The sequence below is a fragment of the Haliaeetus albicilla genome, chromosome 9, assembly GCF_947461875.1.
Source record: "Haliaeetus albicilla chromosome 9, bHalAlb1.1, whole genome shotgun sequence".
Classification (NCBI taxonomy): Eukaryota; Metazoa; Chordata; class Aves; order Accipitriformes; family Accipitridae; genus Haliaeetus; species Haliaeetus albicilla.
The window spans coordinates 17,369,802-17,389,678 of NC_091491.1; the positions used below are offsets into that span (position 1 = coordinate 17,369,802).

The window sequence follows — 19,877 nt, forward strand, 5'->3', positions numbered from 1 at the left end:
TCTTTGAGATACTGGTCTTTTGTTTTATGGCTGTTACTATTCAGGGAGTGTAGATATTTCTGATCTGCAGGTTTTCAGTTCGCTAAACTGGGTGTCAGGTGACAAATGTGTATTTTTTTTTTCTTTTTTTCCTCCTATTTCATGTAGATAAAGGCTTTTATTACAATCTCTCACAGAATAGGAAAGCAGGCGTGAGAGAGCAGCCTAGGAGTCATAAGAATGCAGTACAGTATATTAATTTACATGTTCCAAACTACTGTGTATGATTTGCAGTGAATAAGGACCCAATTCTGGGAGGAACTGCAGACCTTGTTTTTTTGTTGTGCTTGGCAGAAGCCAAGGTTTCACTCCACAAATATTGACTGAGCTTCCTCCTCTGCACACAGCGAGTGGTAGTTGTAACTGTTCTGTGTCATGCGATGCCATTTGTCTCCTTCACGGGTGCAGTGTAAAACAAATGTCGTGTGCAGATGAGCAAGTTGCTCTTTGTGTATTATAGCAGGGCATTTCTGGTTTTATTCTGAAAGAAAGGACGTTGAGATATGGGAAGAGCAATGGGTGAGTCATTGCTGGTGAACGTTTAGCTGGAGTAGTGTAAATTTTTAAAGGGAGTAGGATGAGGTTGTTTTATCTATAAGTATACACACAGGTAGAGCTACAGATATACAACACATATGCAAAGACTATATTTTACATTAAGATCATTATGAAAAAGAGACATGAGTTAGATCTGGGCAGGTTGTTAGGTGTGATATACTGGGAATTTGAGTAGCCTATTTTTCCAATTGGGGGACGAATGGAAAATGAGTTATCCAGACAAATAAGGATTAGGAAGTGAGAGAGTGCCTGGGTGTATATTATACTTTAGTCAGAGAGGGGAAAAAAAACCTTGAATTTTTGGAGACTGGAATGGAAAGCTAACAGGAGAATTCAAGTCTTCCATAAGCTTAAGAGTTGTGGGCAAGGACATTCCACACAGCTGTGTTATGGTGAATAGGTCAGAGAATATATAGGCAAGAAAGTAGACATGAAGGGCAACAAAGAAATGGCTTCTGCCCTTCCCCTTCCCCCCGCCCCTGGCTCATTTCTCGCAGTAAGTTGTATCATTTGAGTCTCTCTTCATTATTTCGTTCATTTTTCAGCTTCTAAAGTTGGTGGTACTTAGTGCATCCAGGAAATGCTTGTTTCTTCGTTCCCCAGAGAAGAAGTCCGCTGTACCCAGCAGAACCTAAAGGGCTGACTAGGGAACCTTAACCTTGCCTGGTTCTTCTAACATTGGTTAGTACACTAGCTGGTGTACCTGTGCAAATACAAAATGTGACTGTACCTCCCATAAAATGAAAAGTGGGTTCGTTTTCCACCTAATTTGAGATAGGCAGTTTGTAATACCTCTTCTGAAAGCAAGCAGTATATGATGTGGATGTCCTAGAACAGAAGCAAGTTTATTTGAAAGCATAAACATAGAGGAAGCTGGAATTGATTTAGGTTTAATGGCAGCTCAGGAGTCAGATCTTAAAATCCTTGTCTCAATCTTAAAATATGCTTTAATATATTTGGATATGTGAGATTCTGTATTTATAAAAAGAGACAATGCAAAACTATCTTTTTTTGCCTCATCTTTTTTAGGCTTTTTCTATAAAATGGGAATACTCATTGCACTTCTTGGAATCTGGTTCAGCTCTTCACTTGTCAGAGGAGATTCTAAGGCTGTGACAACATCCCTAACTACAAAGTGGTCTTCAACTCCTTTATTACTTGAAACAAGGTAAGTGCACTGTGACAAATCAGAATATGCTTAGAGGATGAGGTAATGTGTTCTCTTTTTCATTTGTTTTGTGGTGCTTTGGGTTCTGATTTGTGGTACTTTGGATTCTGGTTGTTACTAATTCATTAGCAACAGTAATACTTAGTTGAACATGATCATTGCTGTGCTTGGGGAGATGGGATGAATATTTTAAAGGAGATAGTAGGTTTTTTGCATAATAAATTCTTTCACCATGCATTAGAAAAAACATTAATAACAATGAATAATTCCATAGTATTTTTTGCCTTATGAAGTTTTACTCAAAGCACTAGATTGAGAGGTTTAGCATGGTATTTGTAAGATTCCACAGTAAAAGACTTTTGACTTCAGTAATGATTGTAGGTTTTGATATGTATCTGTTGCTTGTGTATGTTTAGCTCAGTTAAGCTTGAGTTTACCTTTGTTCATGTGAGTTGTGGATTGATTATCTAAAGTCAACTGCTTTGTTAAGAGTTGTGCAAGTCAGCCTGGGGAGATTTCTTCTATGGTATTAAAGACTTTTTTTTTTTTTTTTTTTTTTTTAAAAAGATGCTATTGAAAAAAGAAAGCAAAATGCTGTCCTTTCACTGCCAGTCTACTTAGCACTTTAGAAGTCCCCATCATTTCTTTTTGTGGTGTTCTACTTTGGAGATGTCTATGCAAAATAGGATTTCCTAGATTTTTGTGTAAGTGTGTGTGCGCTTAATTTTGTATCACTTAAGGGTGCTGCCAAATACGGAATTCTGCTTGTGTTATGGCAGACTGGCTCACATGAAAATAGTTGAGCATTGACGGGTTTCATTGAGATGGGCATGGCTTTGGGTGGTAGGGTAGGTGTGTTCTGGGTGAAATTACTTTTCTGTAACCTTCTCTGTAGAAGTTGAAGACTGAAAAATCCTTAAGCAATAAAATACAAAGCTCAGGTCTTAATGCCAGGATTTAAATACCCTGACAATGCAAGACATTTGCTGGGGAAAAGCTCACCATAAGAGACTGTGAAATAGTAAGCAAATAATTAAAATAATGTACCACAGGCTTGATAGATAACCTAACCATTACATTCAAAGACTTTAGGTTAGTAGGGGTGAACTGCAGAATGATACAGCACTGCAGTGTAAAATCATTCCTCCTGTTCAATTTACTTAGCCCAGCACTGCAATTCATTACCCAATTGTTCAAGAAGTACTTACCAGCTTAGGTCAGAACAGGTTGAAATGAACACACAAGCTATTGGGGCAGGTAGTAGGCTCCAGATCTCGTGTTGTAGCATCCTTTAGCATGTGAAGCATGTTACAGGTTTAGACATGATGAAGTATTTGATGTTCGCAATGTTTAGAGAATTATTTTACTGTCTAACACTGTATACCTGCTTAATCATAAGCTTAATATATGGTGAATTACAACATCATTATTTGAAGCTGTGACTTCTCCTTTTGCTCATTTAAAAACAAACAAACAAAAACCCCCACCAAAGCTAGTAGTTCCAACAAACTACAGTTTGTTACAGCAAAGTAAACAAAAAATGTATGTTTCTTCTAAAAGATAGCTAGCAAAGATATGCATTAGGGAGGAGAGCTCCCAGCATGTGCACTGCTGTCTGTCAGTGGTCTTGCGAGATTAATAGGTGCTTTACAAACTTCTTTCATGTACTACGTGTTTGTTCTGGCCTGCAACAAATATTTGTTTGGGTTGCTTTATTTTTTAGCTTTCCTGGTCTGCTTTTTCTAGTAACATATGGTTTTCTGATATAGGTAAACATACGGTAGGAGCTAACTTTCTGTAAAGCTTCACAAAGTATTAGAATTGTAACTTGAGAGAAAATTCATAGATCTAGCTAACTCTTTTCTTCTTACTCAGTGAATTTTTATCAGAAGAAGGTCAAGAAAAATTCTGGAATTTTGTTGAAGCCAGTCAAAATATTAAGACATCTGAACATGATGGTAAGTTTTCATAATATTCTTCTTGATGATGACTGATAGTTGACATGGTTGAAAAATATACTACAATGTTTTGTCTTCCGTTGTGTTAGTATAATACTAAGTCAGATGAGGACTGATTCCAGTGATGTTTTTACTGTGAAGTGCTCAATGCTTTTGGATATCTGTTTGACAAAAGCTGTCGTGGACAAGTCTGAAACATGTTTTGCTTGCCAGTTTCTTTTTCAACATGAAGTATAAAATATTATAAATGCTTTTTCTCTGTGTTTTTATTTCTCAACTGAAATTAAATGGGAGCTTTTAACTGTTTCCCTCCTCCCCAAGCATATGTTTACATCCTCAGGAATGTATATAAGTGTACTCTCATGGACCTCTATTGAAGTTCACTCTCATCCATCTGTAGAACTGGCTGTAATGAAGATCGAGGAGGAACAGTCATGTGCATATTTACAATTAATGTAATGGGCTTCTGTTAGTATAAATCACAATTAAGATGAAAAGTCCCTCTTCAATGAGAACATGGTATGGAAGGATAACTGCTTGTACTTTGACTTTGCAGGTAGTGATTATTCTTCTTACCATGAAATGCTGAAAGTAGCCTGTCAGAGCCTGTCACCTTTGCAGCAGAATTTGTTGAAATTTTCCTTGTCTTTACGCTCTTATTCTGCAACAGTTCAAGCTTTTCAACAGGTTAGTACAGCACAGGGGAACTCCTCAAACGATTTGTAGAGCATTATGTAAGGCCCAGGAAGGAGTGAGCTGTGTAAGGAGACATTTGAGAAAATCGGTTCAAGGTTTTTGATAAAGTGCTTCATAAACCTCAGCTGAAGAGTGCATGTATACTCTAATTTCATTGGGTACCGAATTTCAATCCATTTGTCCGGAGTAGATTGAAGAATTGGGACTTTGAAATGTCTGTGTATCTTTGATGCCTGCTGCACTAATAAAGGTGTAAGGATTTTTATGAGGAAAATCCCTATGGCTCTGTTGGTACTTGTGATGCTGCTGCTGTTCCCATTGTTCAGTTTTACTTACTTGAAGGTAGTAATCCATGAATATATAGCTCTAATGATTAGAACCCATGAATGGAAGTTTGTTGTACTCTCTGTTCTCTTTCAAACTTGGGGTATCATACAGTTCATTGCAAATTGTCTCACATTATAATGTGCTTTATCTAAGTAATACTAGAAGACATCTTCCTTTTTCATCTGGAATAATTTTATCATTTGATGTTTAACAAATATAGAGGTTTCTGATGTGTAATGCAAAAAAAAAAAAAAAAAAACCAACCAAAAACCCCCCAATTGCAAGCCTCGCTTTTTGCACCTGGAACTAATATTACACTTAATAGTAATAGACTGGAAAACTATTTATAATAAGTTAAGACTTAATTCTCAATTTTGCAATTTTTACCTTGCATTTAGATTATGTAATAAGCAGGGAAGAAGTACTAGTTTAGAATTTAGGAAGTCAAAGAAGAGCAATTGATACAGAGCTATGCTGTTACCATTTTCACTTGTTCTAAGGGCAAACATTCAACTTACTTTATTACAAATATTTTAATACAGATAGCAGCAGATGAACCTCCACCAAAAGGCTGTACCCTATTTTTTGCTGTGCATGGTGAGACGACGTGTGAATTTGACTCTCTTGGAAACCTTTTACAGGCAGCTTCAGAAAGGTATTTGCTTAATTTCCTATCATTGGATTAGCTCTTAAAATTTAACCCAGTTAGACTTACTGCTACAAAAAGATTGTAATAAACCAGTAGTTTCTACATTCTTCAATATTGATTTATGCTGTCCATTGCTTGCATCAAGTGGCAGTCTCTTATTTCTTATAATCCAGATTGGAATGTTTGTTTTCTTATCCCTTGCTCTTTGATATTCTGCTACGAGGAGGAATGCTTTCCAAGTGCATGGGAAAAGTTGGAAACAATTTATTGAAGGACAGTAGGAATTCTCAGGAAAGTCTTCAGTATGTAGGGAAATAAAGAGCTGGGCTGCATATTAAAATGATAATTAATATAATGAAGATCGTTTCATGAATGGCTTGAAGCATGCATATTATTTCTTCCCTATATAATTTTCTCAGCATTAACAAAGAAAACTATTACCACACGATATATTTCAAATTCAGATTTCTTTACAAGAACAGAACTTGATTGTAACTTGTAGTAATAAAAAGAAACCATAATACCTCTTTAAAAAACAAACAAACCTTAAATTTCTGTTTATCTTCATAATAATCTTGGCAGTTTTGGGTTTTGTAAGCATAAGGGTTTTTTTGTCAATGTGCAGACATATGGCATCTATAGCTCACATCCTATTCTTCTGACTCACTGGGAATATTTTAAATATTTCATTGTATTTTAGACAAAATTTATAAACAGAAGTTGAAAATCATCTTCTCATTCACTTTCTTGTTTGTATACTAAGCCAAGGTAAGGGTCCTCTTGAATTTGAGTTCCTGGGACATTTGCTCTGTTAGACTTTTATTTTTTTTAATACAGATTATGAATCACAATTGGGGGGAAAAAAAGTTAATTGAAAATTTAAGGGAAGTGGTTAATTTTTAAAATAAGGATCATAGTAGATTCAAAATAGCACCTAACTACTTGTTTCATTTTCATATGTCCATTTTTAACAAACCTTTATCAACATGCATCAATTGTTGCTGACCTTGGTAATGTGGGAATAACTTGACATATGTATTCAGTGAAGACAGGAACAGTGATTAAACATGAGAAAAAGAAATTTTGTGTCTTGCATTGAGTGAGGAAATGCTATGAATCGCAGTGTGATAATCTTCAATGTTTACTCATAGGCCAAAGCCATTTTTGTTCAAAGGGGACCACAAATACCCGGTGTCAAACCCCGAAAGTCCTGTCGTCATACTTTACGCTGAGATTGGCTCAGAGGAGTTCTACAGATACCATAAGAGGCTTGTTTTAAAGGCTGAGGCAGGAGAAATCACTTATGTCCTCAGACACTATATTGCTGTAAGTATATTTGCACATTGTAACAAAGGTATTTGACATGGATGGAGTAACTGGCCTGGGTTTGTTCCCTTTAAATTGACATTTGCAAAATGTGTTACTGCTTGGTATTTATTTGGAATACTCAAAAGTTTATTTTTTATTGCATGTAGCTGAGGAATTCAGAATATTTAAAATCTCACAATTGTTTAAATAAGAGGATCATTTGATTTTACAAATGCAGAGTTAAACTCCAGATAAATTCCGGAGTTTAATCTAAAAAAAAAAAAAAAAAAAAGTTGCTCTACCTGTATTAGATTACAGGTAATAGATAGTCAGATCCTTCCACAGTCAGGCCACTTAGTTACTTGATATGAAAAGCAGGGATTAACCTTAAGGTACCATTTTCAAATGAAAGGCATTGTTTCTGTAGCCATTTTATTACAAAAACACTTAGCAGTCCTAGTGCAATTTATCCTGGTTTCCATCTCCCTCCCCTAAATTGCCCATAACCACTGGATTAGAGTTTAACTCTACTTTTCAAAAGCTCTGAGAAATTTGAGTTTACTTTTTTCCTGAATATTGCTTAATGTTTCTAAAACCTGCAGTGTAGCAAGTAAGTAGCCAGACCTGAATGCAAAAAGAGCATCAGCTGGTTCACTTCTAGCAACATTTGCACTTGTGATAAAATAAAGTCATACATTGCATACACCACTTTCCTTTTTAAAAGTAATTTGTTTATCAGTGTTGGGAAGAGTATTTACATTCAAAATGAGGTGTATTACACAATAGATCTTGACACAGTTGTGTGACTCCTGTATACTTCAAAATACTTTTAACAAGTGATCATGTTTGTTTCCCATTAAAGTCAGAACTAATTATGCATCTCCTGAGTCACTGATTTATCCATTTTTTTAAATTCTGTGTTGTAACTCTTCAGCGAACGTTTCATTTTTGAACATCACAGTTGAAGTTCCTCTCCTTCCTCTATCTGATTTGATGACAAGAGTCTGTCCTGCTCTAATTGGCTTACACGCTGAATCCTGAAAACATTGTTTTGTGTTCCTTTTTGCTTTGTGGTTTTCGGTGGTTTTTTTGTTCATAGAGATATCTTTACTCTCTGAACTTCAAAAATTTTGTTGAAATACAATAGGAAGTATAATTACTACAGTGTATTACTGCAGAATCACTCGGTTTTGTTTCTCACTTATGCATTACCAGTTATGTCTGAAATGTGTACCAGATTGACATTTCTTAGTTTTGGGAAATGGCAGCTTTTAATTTGTACATCAAAACAAAGAGTGGCAATATTTTACTGTTTGCTTTTCCTTACAGAATCCCAGTAAAGAAAAAGTCTACCTCTCTGGCTATGGTGTGGAACTGGCTATTAAAAGTACAGAGTATAAGGCCAAGGATGATACACAAGTGAAAGGTGAATTATTATTTTAACTATTTTAGTGTGAACATTTTAATTTTGCAAAGATAATTTTATATTTCTCTTAATATGAATGACTGTTTGTCTGAATTGCAGATACTCTTTTTTCTTCAGCTCTGAAATCACTTCTCCTTTCTCTTTTGAGATTATGTTCTTTATGAAGCATATCTTTGCCATGACACTTGTCTTCTGTCTTTGTGAAATGCTGGGCACAATGGAGTTGTGACTCTGGACTAAATCCTAGTGATGGCACTACTAATGCAACTAATTTTTTAACAGATAACCAAATGCTCTGCAGATGTGAAGCAATTCCTCTACCTTAATTTGCCTTAGCTTATCCATCCTCAGAGCAGATTATGTTTCCTGGTCTTGTTCTTTGGGAAAACAGAACATAGAATTTGGCACGATTTTTTTGCTTTTGCCGCTTTCTTTAGAGCACTGATCTCTGTTTTGCGAACTCTAATGCACCTGCCAAAAGTATTTTGTTAGGGTATTCTGTGTGTGCGTGTATACTTTTTATTTAGACTTTCACATACACGCAAAACCCCAGAATTTCCTGCTTTTATCTTGGACTTAAGTAAAAGAAAAAAAAATTATTTTTTTTTTAGTTCAAGGTAGTAGTTGTGGAGAACAGAACTCGGATTTTGAATTGGGTTCTTCAGGATTTTGCAGTTTTATCAGCTTCTAAATACAGATCTAAACTCTGACTCAGAATATTTTGCAACCATCTAGAGTATAGACACATAAAACCTTTGGTCTATATTTGCAAAAGTATTTAATTTTAAGAGCAACTAACACAGTAGAGGAGGTGATCCAACTTAAGATTTCTATTACTTTGTGAGAATTTCCATTAATCTGTCATCAAAAAGGCATGCAAAAGCCCTGATATTGTTTGTGGAATAGGGCATTGGAGGCCTTTGTCTCTTCAGGTGTGTGTGTGCGGGGGAGGTAATTGTGGGGAAGATTTGTTATTTGTAAACTTCTGAAGTTTTGATGTGGTAACCTAGAATGTTTTACAAAATGGACAAACTACTTGCATTGCTACAAGCTGTAAATAGCTCATAGATAGTAAACTGCACATTAAAGGTACATCGTTTTTCTCAGCTCCTGTCTGATTCCAGGCGAGTTCTGACTAGGCAGTCTTTTTTCACGCCTGTGCTGTTTTGGCTTGTCCAGAAGCAAACACTCATCTAAGAGGTCAGGACCTTTAGTTAGACTTGAGCATAAAACATCTAGATTGGAGCTGGCTTGTGTCCAGCTAGTTAGGAGATCATGTGAGTCTTTTGCACAGATTTCTTTTTGATGTTTAAGCCCAGAATTGGACTTTACTCAGATACTATTTTTTATCAAGTATTTTTGGGCTAAAATCAGGGTTGTATTCACAACTGAAGCTTAGCACTTACTCTACAAAGCTAGCATGTCCTGAAAGCTCCTAGGTCCTAGTGAATTCCTCTGCAATGCATAGGTCTCTGAGATTTCCACTCATCATAAGCTTTTCCTTCTCAATAATCCAACTTGGTTTTATTTCAGCTGTTACTGTGTTCATTTATGAAGGTAACATCTCTTGGATACAAGTATAAAAGTAAAACCTGAAACTTGCCCTTTCTTTCTTCTTTTTGGTTACTGCAGTATAGTTTTGTTAAACTAGTCAAAATGAGTGTGAGAACTGTTTCTGAATAGCTTGGTAGTAGTGATCTTCTCTGTGTGTCTACAGGCACAGATGTGAATGCTACAGTAATAGATGAAAATGACCCTATTGATGAAGTGCAAGGATTTCTATTTGGAAAACTAAGGTAAAACTCAGTTTTAAGTTGTTGGTCTTTGTCGTATCAAAAAACTTGATGGAGAGATGCTGATCTTTTGCTTTGTTATTGTTTTTTAAATGTCTGGGTTATCCATACGTGTCAGCAGCATACCTTTTCATGTTATGTTTCTTGGAATTAGCAGCAGACTGACTTATAGGAAACCACAGAAGTTTTACCCTCATACCCTTTTAGGCAGTTGTATCCTGACTTGACAGAAGAGCTGAAAGAGCTTAGAAGACACCTCGTGGAAAGTACCAATGAAATGGCACCACTGAAAGTATGGCAGTTACAAGGTAATCTGTATGAAGACTTTCAGTATTGTACTGCAAAAACGTAATGTAAACATATCTTCTTGTGTTCTAAGCAAATGAAGTTGCTAGTGGCTGCGTACAGTTGAGAGAGTTTGACTGTAAATTCCTGCATTGGAAAATGCTGGATTTTCTAAAGCGCCTTTGTAAGAGTCCTGTTGAAATAGCTTTTAGAAAGATTGTTTCACAGGACTTCTGAAATGAGGTTTGCTTTCTATATTGTGAAGTACAGTAAGCCACTTGCTCTTAAACTGACTACTTGTATGATCTGCTAAAAGCAGAAAAGCAAAGGAAATGTAAAGTTTCTTTCCGTGGTCACGTTCTTGGTGTGGAAAGCTGAGATTTCTCAAGACCAAAGAAAAACTGTGTTTCAAATGCATCTGCATGCAACTCTGACCTTTTCCCTGGAAATCTAGATGCCTGTGGAAAGGCTTTTCATCCTCTGAAAGAGTAATTCGAAACGCTGAACATATGTTGTAGCCACAGAGAATCTACCTATGTCCAACAGATGGCTGTTCATATTTCTAGCTTGTGAAACAAGTACCCAGATCCCTTCTGAAGGGCAGATCCTCCCACCTCAGCAAAAAAAAAAAAGGTGATGGTCTGGACTCATTGAAGCTACCTATAGATGGGATACATTGGTTCATTTTGAAAGGGTTACTTACTTGAAGGCAACCAATAGAAGTTGAATACAAGGGAGAAGATTTTAAAAAAAGTATCTAAAGGCACAGATAGAAAATGAATTTTCATAAGTAACAAATAAGCAAAAAAGATGAAAGCTAAAGTTAAGATGACTCTGCATTGGCTTGTTTTCAGTTTAGAGTTCTTGACCTCTATTTTTTCACTTCTAGATTTAAGTTTTCAAACTGCTGCTCGCATTTTGACTGCTCCCCCTGTGGATGGTTTGATGGTCATGAAAGATCTCAGTCAGAACTTTCCTACAAAGGCCAGGTGACTTATAATTATGAGTTCTAGGAAGTTTTCTTACTATCTTTTTTCTGAGCAGAACCTGACACAGGCAGCATTGGTTGGGTTAATGTCTGAGTTTCCATTTAGCTGGAAGCAAACACTGGGCAATGTTTATGCAGAGAAGTTCTTCAGCCTATGGTTACAAAGAGGATCTTATAGTGTCTTTCTTGGATGGCAGTTGATGTAGACTGGTGGAAAATTTGACAGAATTACGCATGCTATCTTGTTGTGAAATGCTTCTGAACCTTTTGCATGAAATCCTCAAGAATTTATTGGATAGGTTTTCTGTTTGGTGGCTTTAAGGTTTATCTATTCACTGAATCCTACTCTTCTTCTGGGAGCCACTTTGCCAAACAGCCCAGTCAATCCCTTGTCAGAGACTGATATGCAATTCCACTGGTTTTTGCACTTGTGAATGACTGTTTTGAGCACATTTAAATGAATTTCAAGAAATTCAGTCAGAATCTGGCCTGCCCAACCAGTCTAGAAATACATTTCTTTTTTGACAAATTCCATGACCTGGGTTGTGAGGTCCTATTATAGGAGCTCCTTCTTTTTGAGTAGGTGGAGATATACCTGAGAGTAAAAAGAAACTGAATTCTGGTCTTATTTCCCACTAACTGATGTTAAGATTGTGCTGTTTACAGCTTCTTAAGGTAGGCATTGCACACACATTGCATTTTTAGTCTGAACTGTGAGCTGTACTCGCCCATTCTGTGATGATGCAATCACTGGATCCAATGTAAGGAAAGGAATGGGAACCCACAATGTGGAGTGAAATCCCCCTATTTTCTGCTGCCAGCCTCCACCTCTACCTTTCTGGCAGCTGCCCACTTCTATTATGGTTCATGTGAAATTAGACACTGAGAGTTGGCATGTGGTTAACATTTTTATGTTCTGCTGAATTATACAGTATAAGAAAAAACAGTGCATCCTACTGTTTAATGGTACCACAAAGTGCAAGTGCTTCTGATTGCAGCTCTTTATACCAGGAGACTAAATATATTTTTATATAAGGTACAAAAAGGAGGATAAGTAGATAAGTAATCTACCCATTAGATAAACAGAAAGATGATTCACCACATGATGTTTTTATTTTTGTAGAGCCATAACAAAAACAGTTGTTTCTTCGGAACTCAGAGCAGAAATTGAAGAGAACCAAAAGGTAATGCTTCTAGAAAGGAACATAGTGCTTTTGCACTTAGGTTTTAACATAAATTCAAGCTTTGAAAATAATGATTCTATTTAAAAATTTACATTTTGCTTAAAATAATGGCCCGGTATTTTCACACACAACTGTGTTGTAATATGCATCTGCGAAGTAAAGAAGTAGTGGATTTTCAAACATGGATTAGGAACATAATTTAGCTTGTTTGCTCAAATATGAAAATATTGGTCATAAATTCTTTGAGTGAAATCACTGTGTTGGGGAATGATGCTATGGGATTTTGCTTACAGAGCTACTCCTACAATGGTTGTTCACAGTAGTAAACTGTTCTGATAGTTATTTGGCAAGCACTTGTTAATGTATATGAAAGTGAGCTTCTGTTTGGTATCTGAACTCAGAATCTGGTAACTGTATTTATTTATCTTTATAAAATTACCTTTAAATACAATGAAAGTACTATGTTGTTAACCTGGGGGAAAAATGTTTATTTACAGAAAACATACAGCATAGGTGCTCTTAGGATTTCCATGCAGACTGTCTTAATCTGATCTACAGGACAGGACTATGTCAAAAATGAAGCAGTAGAAATTTTGATGTCTGTGTCACATCCATCTTTACTTAGTTTCTGAGTAACACATTTGTAGTGATGACTTGCCAGCTAAAGTTGTATAGAGATGGTTAGTATGTTTCTTGTAGGACTGTGACTGCCCAGTGGCCTTCTTTCAGTCTCTGACTTAGTTCTTATTTGAGTGGTATAGCTAATGTGTGAAGTCTGAATGTCATAGCACTACTCGTCCTGGGTAATAGTTGAAAAGAGGCTGACTTCAAGTTACTGATTTTAGGTTTTGATTGTATTCTGAACTTCTCAAAAGCAACTAGATATTAAAAGTGTGAGTGCTTTTTAATGGAAGTTATTAGAGTCAAAATGTAGTTACATTTTTAGATTATTTTAAAATGTCCAAGCTGGATGAACGTAGCTTGTAGAAAGCTATTGCTTGAAAAGCAAATACATTAAGTGTGTTCTTACAGTTTTAAGGATGCAGAAGAAATTTAGTTCTCATTACCCAATTTGAGGTAGTGTTTATATATCTGAATTCATTGGTGCTTACAAGTCACAGAACAAACTCGAAACCTTCTGCCATGGCTTAGAAATGTTTCATATTATGTGGAGAAAATAGTTCCAATGGTGGTGCTTTGAGAGTGAAACTAGTGAAGGAATAAAATTTAACAGCTATCCAAGTGAGTCTACGTAGGCTTTGAAACAGAATCATAAAACCCCCCAGGTTATGAGGTACCTCTGGATGTCACTGAGTAGGCTCTGGTGTTTGCAGAAAAATGTTTCAACAGCTCTGTTGTGTACATCACATTAGCAAAGCATTATAAAAAAAACCCCACCACTTGGGAATTTTGTACAGGCTTTTGTACAGAAATTTGTACAATTAAAATATACATGGTAGGGCAGTCTGGATAGAGTGCAAAATAAAAGTTTAAGATGGTAATGAAAACAAAGCCAAACAACAGCTTTTGCTGTATGATCTACTTCATACTTTTCAGTCTCACTTGGTATTAATAAGAAAAATACAAAGTATGTTAAGTACACACTTACGTCTTTGTTTAAAATATAATCAATGGTATTTGGCTAGTCTAATAGTAAACGCAAAGTTGCCTGACATCTACTTACAAGTCCCCTGAGATTCCTGTTCTGAAAGAGAAATCCCTTGTTGTTCAATAGCGATAAAATCAGGAAAGAAGGGATGCGGTTTGACACTGTCGTCTGGTGTGGTTCTGGAAGGGACAAAGTATAGAATGTAAGTGCAAGCTAAAACTACCTGGTGGCTTTTCTGTTACGTGTTAGATCAGACTGGTCCACAGGTAAACCCATGATTTTGTGGATTCATTTTTATTCAAAGTATGTCTAGGCTACTAGATCCAGATATGGCTAGATCTAACCCTGCCCTTTAAAGCTATTCTTTGCATGACTCGGTTTGTGTGGATATTATTTGACAGTGAAGTTCACTGCTATTAGTAAAGTTACAGTTTACTACATAATTATCTACAAAAAGATACAATTTAACACTGCATGTATTCAGCTCTTCTCTGGGAACTTTTTTTATTTAATAAAATGTATAAATTCTTCCTGATCAGATGCTGCTTTTCTGTTCTTGGTACTTCAGATGGTACTTTGCTATTCCTCTGTTTGCTTTGCTCACATTCTTCATGATATTAGTATTTTTAAATGTCCAAATACTATGTTTCTCCTTCAGTGTTCATCATGCCTCTTAGAATTTTGTAACTGGTACTGCAAAATGAGGTATCGGAAGAAAGCAATGTCATTTTTCATTTTTTCAACAGAATATTTCATGCTAGAGGTGGGAAATTTGCTTCAGGAGGACTGTGGTTTTTTCAGCTCTTGTGGTTCAAAATTGTTCTCTGTGATGGTACCTCAATTCAGGGGCAAGTATCCATTCAAATGGGGTACTGCTTAGAGGTACTTGGAAGAAATTCCAAAATATTGATAAGACTTTTTTCCATTTGTGTGCTGCCTGGTTTCAGGGAGATCAGACTACAATGGCAGCTCATCTACTTTTCAATGACATATCCACTAGGCCAGGACTTAATTGGTACCTTAAATACAGTAGTTAGTTCCACTAGTGAGTGCCACGCAATTTCCAGCATTTTAAGTCTGTTCTGCCCCAAACTGCCTGTTAAAGAGCTAAGACAAGTAACTGGATGCTATTTGTCCATCTACTTTGTGGGCTGTCAGCTAACAAAAAATGAAATTCCTTCTATCAAGCATTTTTAATCATTTAATCTGAGTATATTTTAAAAGTCCACTCAGGGACTTTCCAATGCACTACTGAATCATGTAAAAAGAAACAAATAGAAGTCCGATTTATGTATCTAAGAACTAAATAGCTTCAGTTGTTTTTTCCCCAGTATGGATGTGTGCACAAAGTCAGCAAGGACTGTAGTTGAGAAGTAATGTAATGCAATTAGGGAGATAAAGTCTACAATTTGACACATTAAACTCACCAGTAATTTTTTTTCTGTGCAGAGCGTTCTTCTAATGGCATTCTACTTTGTTTCAGTATTTCAAAGGAACACTAGGATTGCAACCGGGAGATTCTGCCCTGTTCATCAACGGACTACTTATTGATTTAGACACTCAGGACGTATTTAGGTAGGAATGTTTTGTTTTTCAGAATAATTGTATCCTGTTTAGGAGCTTGCATCCTGCTTGTGTGTGGATGATAAAGTCATTTAGACAGTTTTGAACCTTCTTCACAAAGTCTGTATCTAGACTAGGTTTAATTGTTAAGTACTGGAAAAAGCAAGTCATGGTTCCTTCTCTTATGCAAGTGCATTTCTAACAAAAAAACTGATGTGAAGACTGGAATACCCTTGAAGATTGGAATGGGAAGTCACCTTTGTACTGTTCTTTTGACCTGTGCTGTGACTAGCAAGATTTTGGTCTCCAAGACTGTCAACATACAGGTTTTATTCTGAAGGTAGTAGACTGATTCTCAAAGGATAAACCACTGTAGATTTTTCATCTGAAAATGACCTTATATCTTTGTCAAGATTTGTTTCAGTAACACAGAATTGAAATTACATCTGTATATCATGCTTTAGTTATCTTGATTTAATGTAGTTTTTCCTAGAAATACACTATAATTGAATAGGTTTAAGTTATCTCATGTTTCTTAGGACAGTTAGAAATAGGTGATAAATAAGAAGTAACGCACAGACACGACAGACTTGTTTATACAAATTCAACATTTTTTCTTTTCTTTCCAGCTTGATTGATGTGCTACGCAATGAAGCCCGTGTTATGGAAGGCCTGCACAGCTTAGGAATTGAGGGTCTTTCCTTGCACAATGTTCTGAAGTTGAACATTCAGCCATCAGATTCTGACTATGCTGTGGACATCAGAAGCCCTGCTATTTCAGTGCGTATGAATTTTATACAAAGAAGTATCTTACTTGCTGTTGGGCTGTGCATTCTCAAGCTGTCACGGGTGCTTTTGTTCTTATCTCACAATCAGCTCTGAAACTGCAGTGAAGAAAAAAAGGAAAGTAAGGTTATAAACATAATTAGCTCTTTTAAAAAAGCTTAAATTTTTATTCATACAGTTTTCAATATAGCGTCTGATTTTAGAATATTTTACAGTCAGACTCAAACAGGAGGACTGTCAGTCATTTAAATGCGTTTGTTTTTTCTTAGTGGATCAACAATCTTGAAGTTGACAGTCGGTATAATTCCTGGCCTTCCAATGTGCAAGAACTGCTGCGTCCCACATTTCCAGGCGTGATCAGACAAATTAGAAAAAACTTCCATAATTTTGTAAGTAGTAATCTGACTAGAAATGAAATGTGCATTTTGTTTTTTCAACAGCAGGGACATTAGCTTTTGCAACTTTCCTGCATATATACTGGATTCCCTGTCACTGAAATATCTGGAGATAGGATGTTTTTCTAAAAGAAACCATTTTGTTCTACTTGTACTAGTAAGTTATGGCTGAGATTCAGAGATTGCTGAGCATGATTCTCTGGCATCCATTAGATGCCAAAAAATGCTTCATCAATGGAAAAATCTATCATCTGATGGGTGAGGATTTGGTGCATTTCAACTTTGTGGTAATACCTGAAGTTGGTTAATGAAATCCCTCAAATTTGTTAATTAGTACGTTCTTAACAGGGTTTAGGCCAGCTTCAGTTGTTTCAGTTAGAAAGCGTTCTTACACTAAGGCTTCAAAAGGTGATCAACAGCCCTCAGCTTAATCCTGGGTGTGCTTCTAGTATCTACTTAAAGTTAGATCTAAAGGAGTTTGTAAATTCTGTACTGTAACTCTTGTCATGTGGCAGAGTGGCCCTATAGAGAAAAGGACTTCTCTGATTAGTGGCAAATAGGGACTTGAACCACCTGAAGCTGTGGGAGCATTAATGTGTTCTCTTTTTCTCTGGAGTTCAGTACTTTTAGCATTGAAATTATTAAATGAAAAAACAACACTTGGCACCAATAAAGGGCCCTAAATTCATTCTGAATGGCCTGGTTCTGCCTGTGTTGGGCTTGTGAGAATGTTTTAGCAGCATTGGCTCTCCAGGGGGTTGAGCAGAGCAATGCTGTGTTCCTCAGTTCTGACAAATGCCTATCTCCCATGCACATCTTCATGGGTGGATTTGTGCACATGCAGAGGCAGAAGCCTAGATGCTAGGGTATACTGAGGTAAAGATATAAAGTACGTGAGGAGTCTGATCTCTTCTGGTTAAAGGAGTGTTTTAGACTGGATATTTTAGATAATGGACTTAAAGACTTTAGAAGAAACTGTTATTTAGTGGGCCTCATCTCCGTGACAGCATATAAAATAGGACTGATAATTCTGCACTGAGATGTGAATGAAGCTATTTCTAATAAAAAACCTGTATCTTGACTTCTTAAGGAAATAGAAACTTTTCACTTGCAATTTGTATGCAGGTGCTGATAGTAGATCCTACTCATGAGACCACAGGAGAATTACTGAACGTGGCAGAGATGTTCTTCAGTAACCACATCCCACTGAGGTAATTGCTATATTTTAACAGGAATTTTTTTACATCAGTTTTATTTTTGTGACTTCTGCAATTTTGAAATTCTCATTGCTAGGACACTGTAGAAATCTTACATATCTTCTATTGGTGGTTGGGAAGGGCATTTACTAAATACTGTTTCTTATTTAAATTTTTTTAAAAATAATTTTTGCTACTAGCAAAACAGAGTTCAGTTTCTTTAATGGTCCAAAATAAACTTAAAAGTGCTTTTCATCTCTTTCATCTAAAATGAGATTCTGATGGACTCACCGTTAGAGATTATATGTCCTAAGTCTGATTCCTGGCTGCTCTGTTCAAAATCTTACCAGTCTATTCCAGAAGAAGCCTTCGTCTAAGCTGATGATCATAGCTGACAGTTGTATGAAGAGTTGATTATTTATTAGTATAATAGAGTCATGATGTGGGGATTTGTTTCATTGCAGGATAGGACTAGTCTTTGTGGTTAATGACTTGGAGAATGTTGATGGACTTCAGGATCCTGGTGTTGCCCTCCTTAGGGCATACAATTATGTGGCACAAGAAATGGACAATAATCATGCTTTCCAGACTGTCATGTCTGTAAGTATTCATTTAAAAGGGAAATTAATGTTTTAATATTTTCCATGTATGTAAGATTACGTTAATGTGCTAATTTGTAGATAATGGAAGAAATCTTTCTTTGACTTGGTTAGTATTCAGAGTATCTCTGAATACTACTACCACACAATACGTGTTTCTTTGTAAAGTGCTTCTGACCTAACTTTAACAAGTGAGACTAGATTTAAATGTGACACTTAACACTTTTGCATGTTTTTCTGATCCTGCCTCTTTGCTCATTCTGCCAGTGAGTTCTAAACTGCTATATCCCTCCAATACTATAATTTGTTTTGAAGAGTTCCTGCTGCATACTTTTGCCACATCAAAGGGTAACAGAGGTGCTAGTAAATGCATTTTCACTTGTGGTTTGACATTGTTGCACAAATCGACAAGCTGGGGCATACAGTAACATTAAACTGCTGGTGACTTGAAGACAATGACTTTTATTCTTACCTTTTGTGATATGTCTTTGTAAGGCAAAGTAAAATCTTGTGCCTTCAAGAGGGAAACCATTACCTACTTTACATGTGAGATCTGTTGTATTGTTTGTAACCATGTCTTGAGTCCTGAAGGGATGGGTAGCTCTTTGGATATGCTTTACTTGAGCCTTTTTTCCCCTAAGTGCTACTTTTCCCCCTCAAATACCTTTTCTAATTAAAGATGCAAGTTATTATTTAAAGAAATAGATAGTATTTACCTCCTTCCAATCTCACTGGAATGACTACGAGGTAAAGCAACATAACTATAAGATCTGCAAGTGCTTAGGAGCTGTTATTGCAGCTAATAAATATGAATTTATGTTTTGCAGTCTGGCTGTTAATGCCTTACTGTAATTACTGGAATGCAGGTGATAGGACAACTTAGCTTTGATAAGGACAGAAGCTTTACAGTTGCAGCTGTAAACTTGTATTTGTATCTGCCTTTCAGATATATAACAAAGTAAAAACAGGAGATCAGCTGAAAGTGGAGCATGTGGTTAGTGTTCTTGAGAAACAGTATCCTTATGTGGAAGTCAACAGCATTCTGGGAATTGATTCTGCCTATGATCAAAACAGAAAGGTAAGAATTCATGAAATAAAGCTTTTTTTACTTTTTTTTGCTTCAACACTGTTTTGAAAATATAGCTACGTACAATTTCGTGATCCAATTCTTTTACTAACCAGGTAGCTATTTTGTTATCACACTGGGTGACTTTTAGTAATGCTTCAATAAGTATTTTGTTCAGCACAAAGCTTTATATAATATACATAATATATATAGTGTATTCTAATATATATTTTTAAAAAATCTGTATGCATAGTACCAGAACCAAGATAACTTTGTGACTCGTA

General features: G+C 36.1%; 1 protein-coding gene across 3 annotated transcripts in view; it reads left to right on the forward strand.

Moving 5' to 3' along the window:
- Nucleotides 1-19,877, forward strand: part of UGGT1 (UDP-glucose glycoprotein glucosyltransferase 1) — a 49,738-nt gene that overhangs the window by 1,399 nt on the left and 28,462 nt on the right. For 2 of the 3 annotated variants that reach the window (XM_069791961.1, XM_069791962.1), the window contains exons 2-17: nt 1,627-1,765; nt 3,641-3,723; nt 4,280-4,410; nt 5,289-5,401; nt 6,547-6,721; nt 8,033-8,129; nt 9,847-9,925; nt 10,130-10,230; nt 11,097-11,196; nt 12,319-12,379; nt 15,472-15,563; nt 16,181-16,331; nt 16,607-16,726; nt 17,858-17,943; nt 18,393-18,528; nt 19,474-19,605. In XM_069791961.1, coding sequence (XP_069648062.1) covers nt 1,627-1,765; nt 3,641-3,723; nt 4,280-4,410; nt 5,289-5,401; nt 6,547-6,721; nt 8,033-8,129; nt 9,847-9,925; nt 10,130-10,230; nt 11,097-11,196; nt 12,319-12,379; nt 15,472-15,563; nt 16,181-16,331; nt 16,607-16,726; nt 17,858-17,943; nt 18,393-18,528; nt 19,474-19,605 — 1,796 coding nt within the window. Of the gene's footprint in view, nt 1-1,142; nt 1,279-1,626; nt 1,766-3,640; nt 3,724-4,279; nt 4,411-5,288; nt 5,402-6,546; nt 6,722-8,032; nt 8,130-9,846; nt 9,926-10,129; nt 10,231-11,096; nt 11,197-12,318; nt 12,380-15,471; nt 15,564-16,180; nt 16,332-16,606; nt 16,727-17,857; nt 17,944-18,392; nt 18,529-19,473; nt 19,606-19,877 lie in introns of all 3 variants that reach the window. The other variant, XM_069791963.1, reaches the window with a different exon arrangement.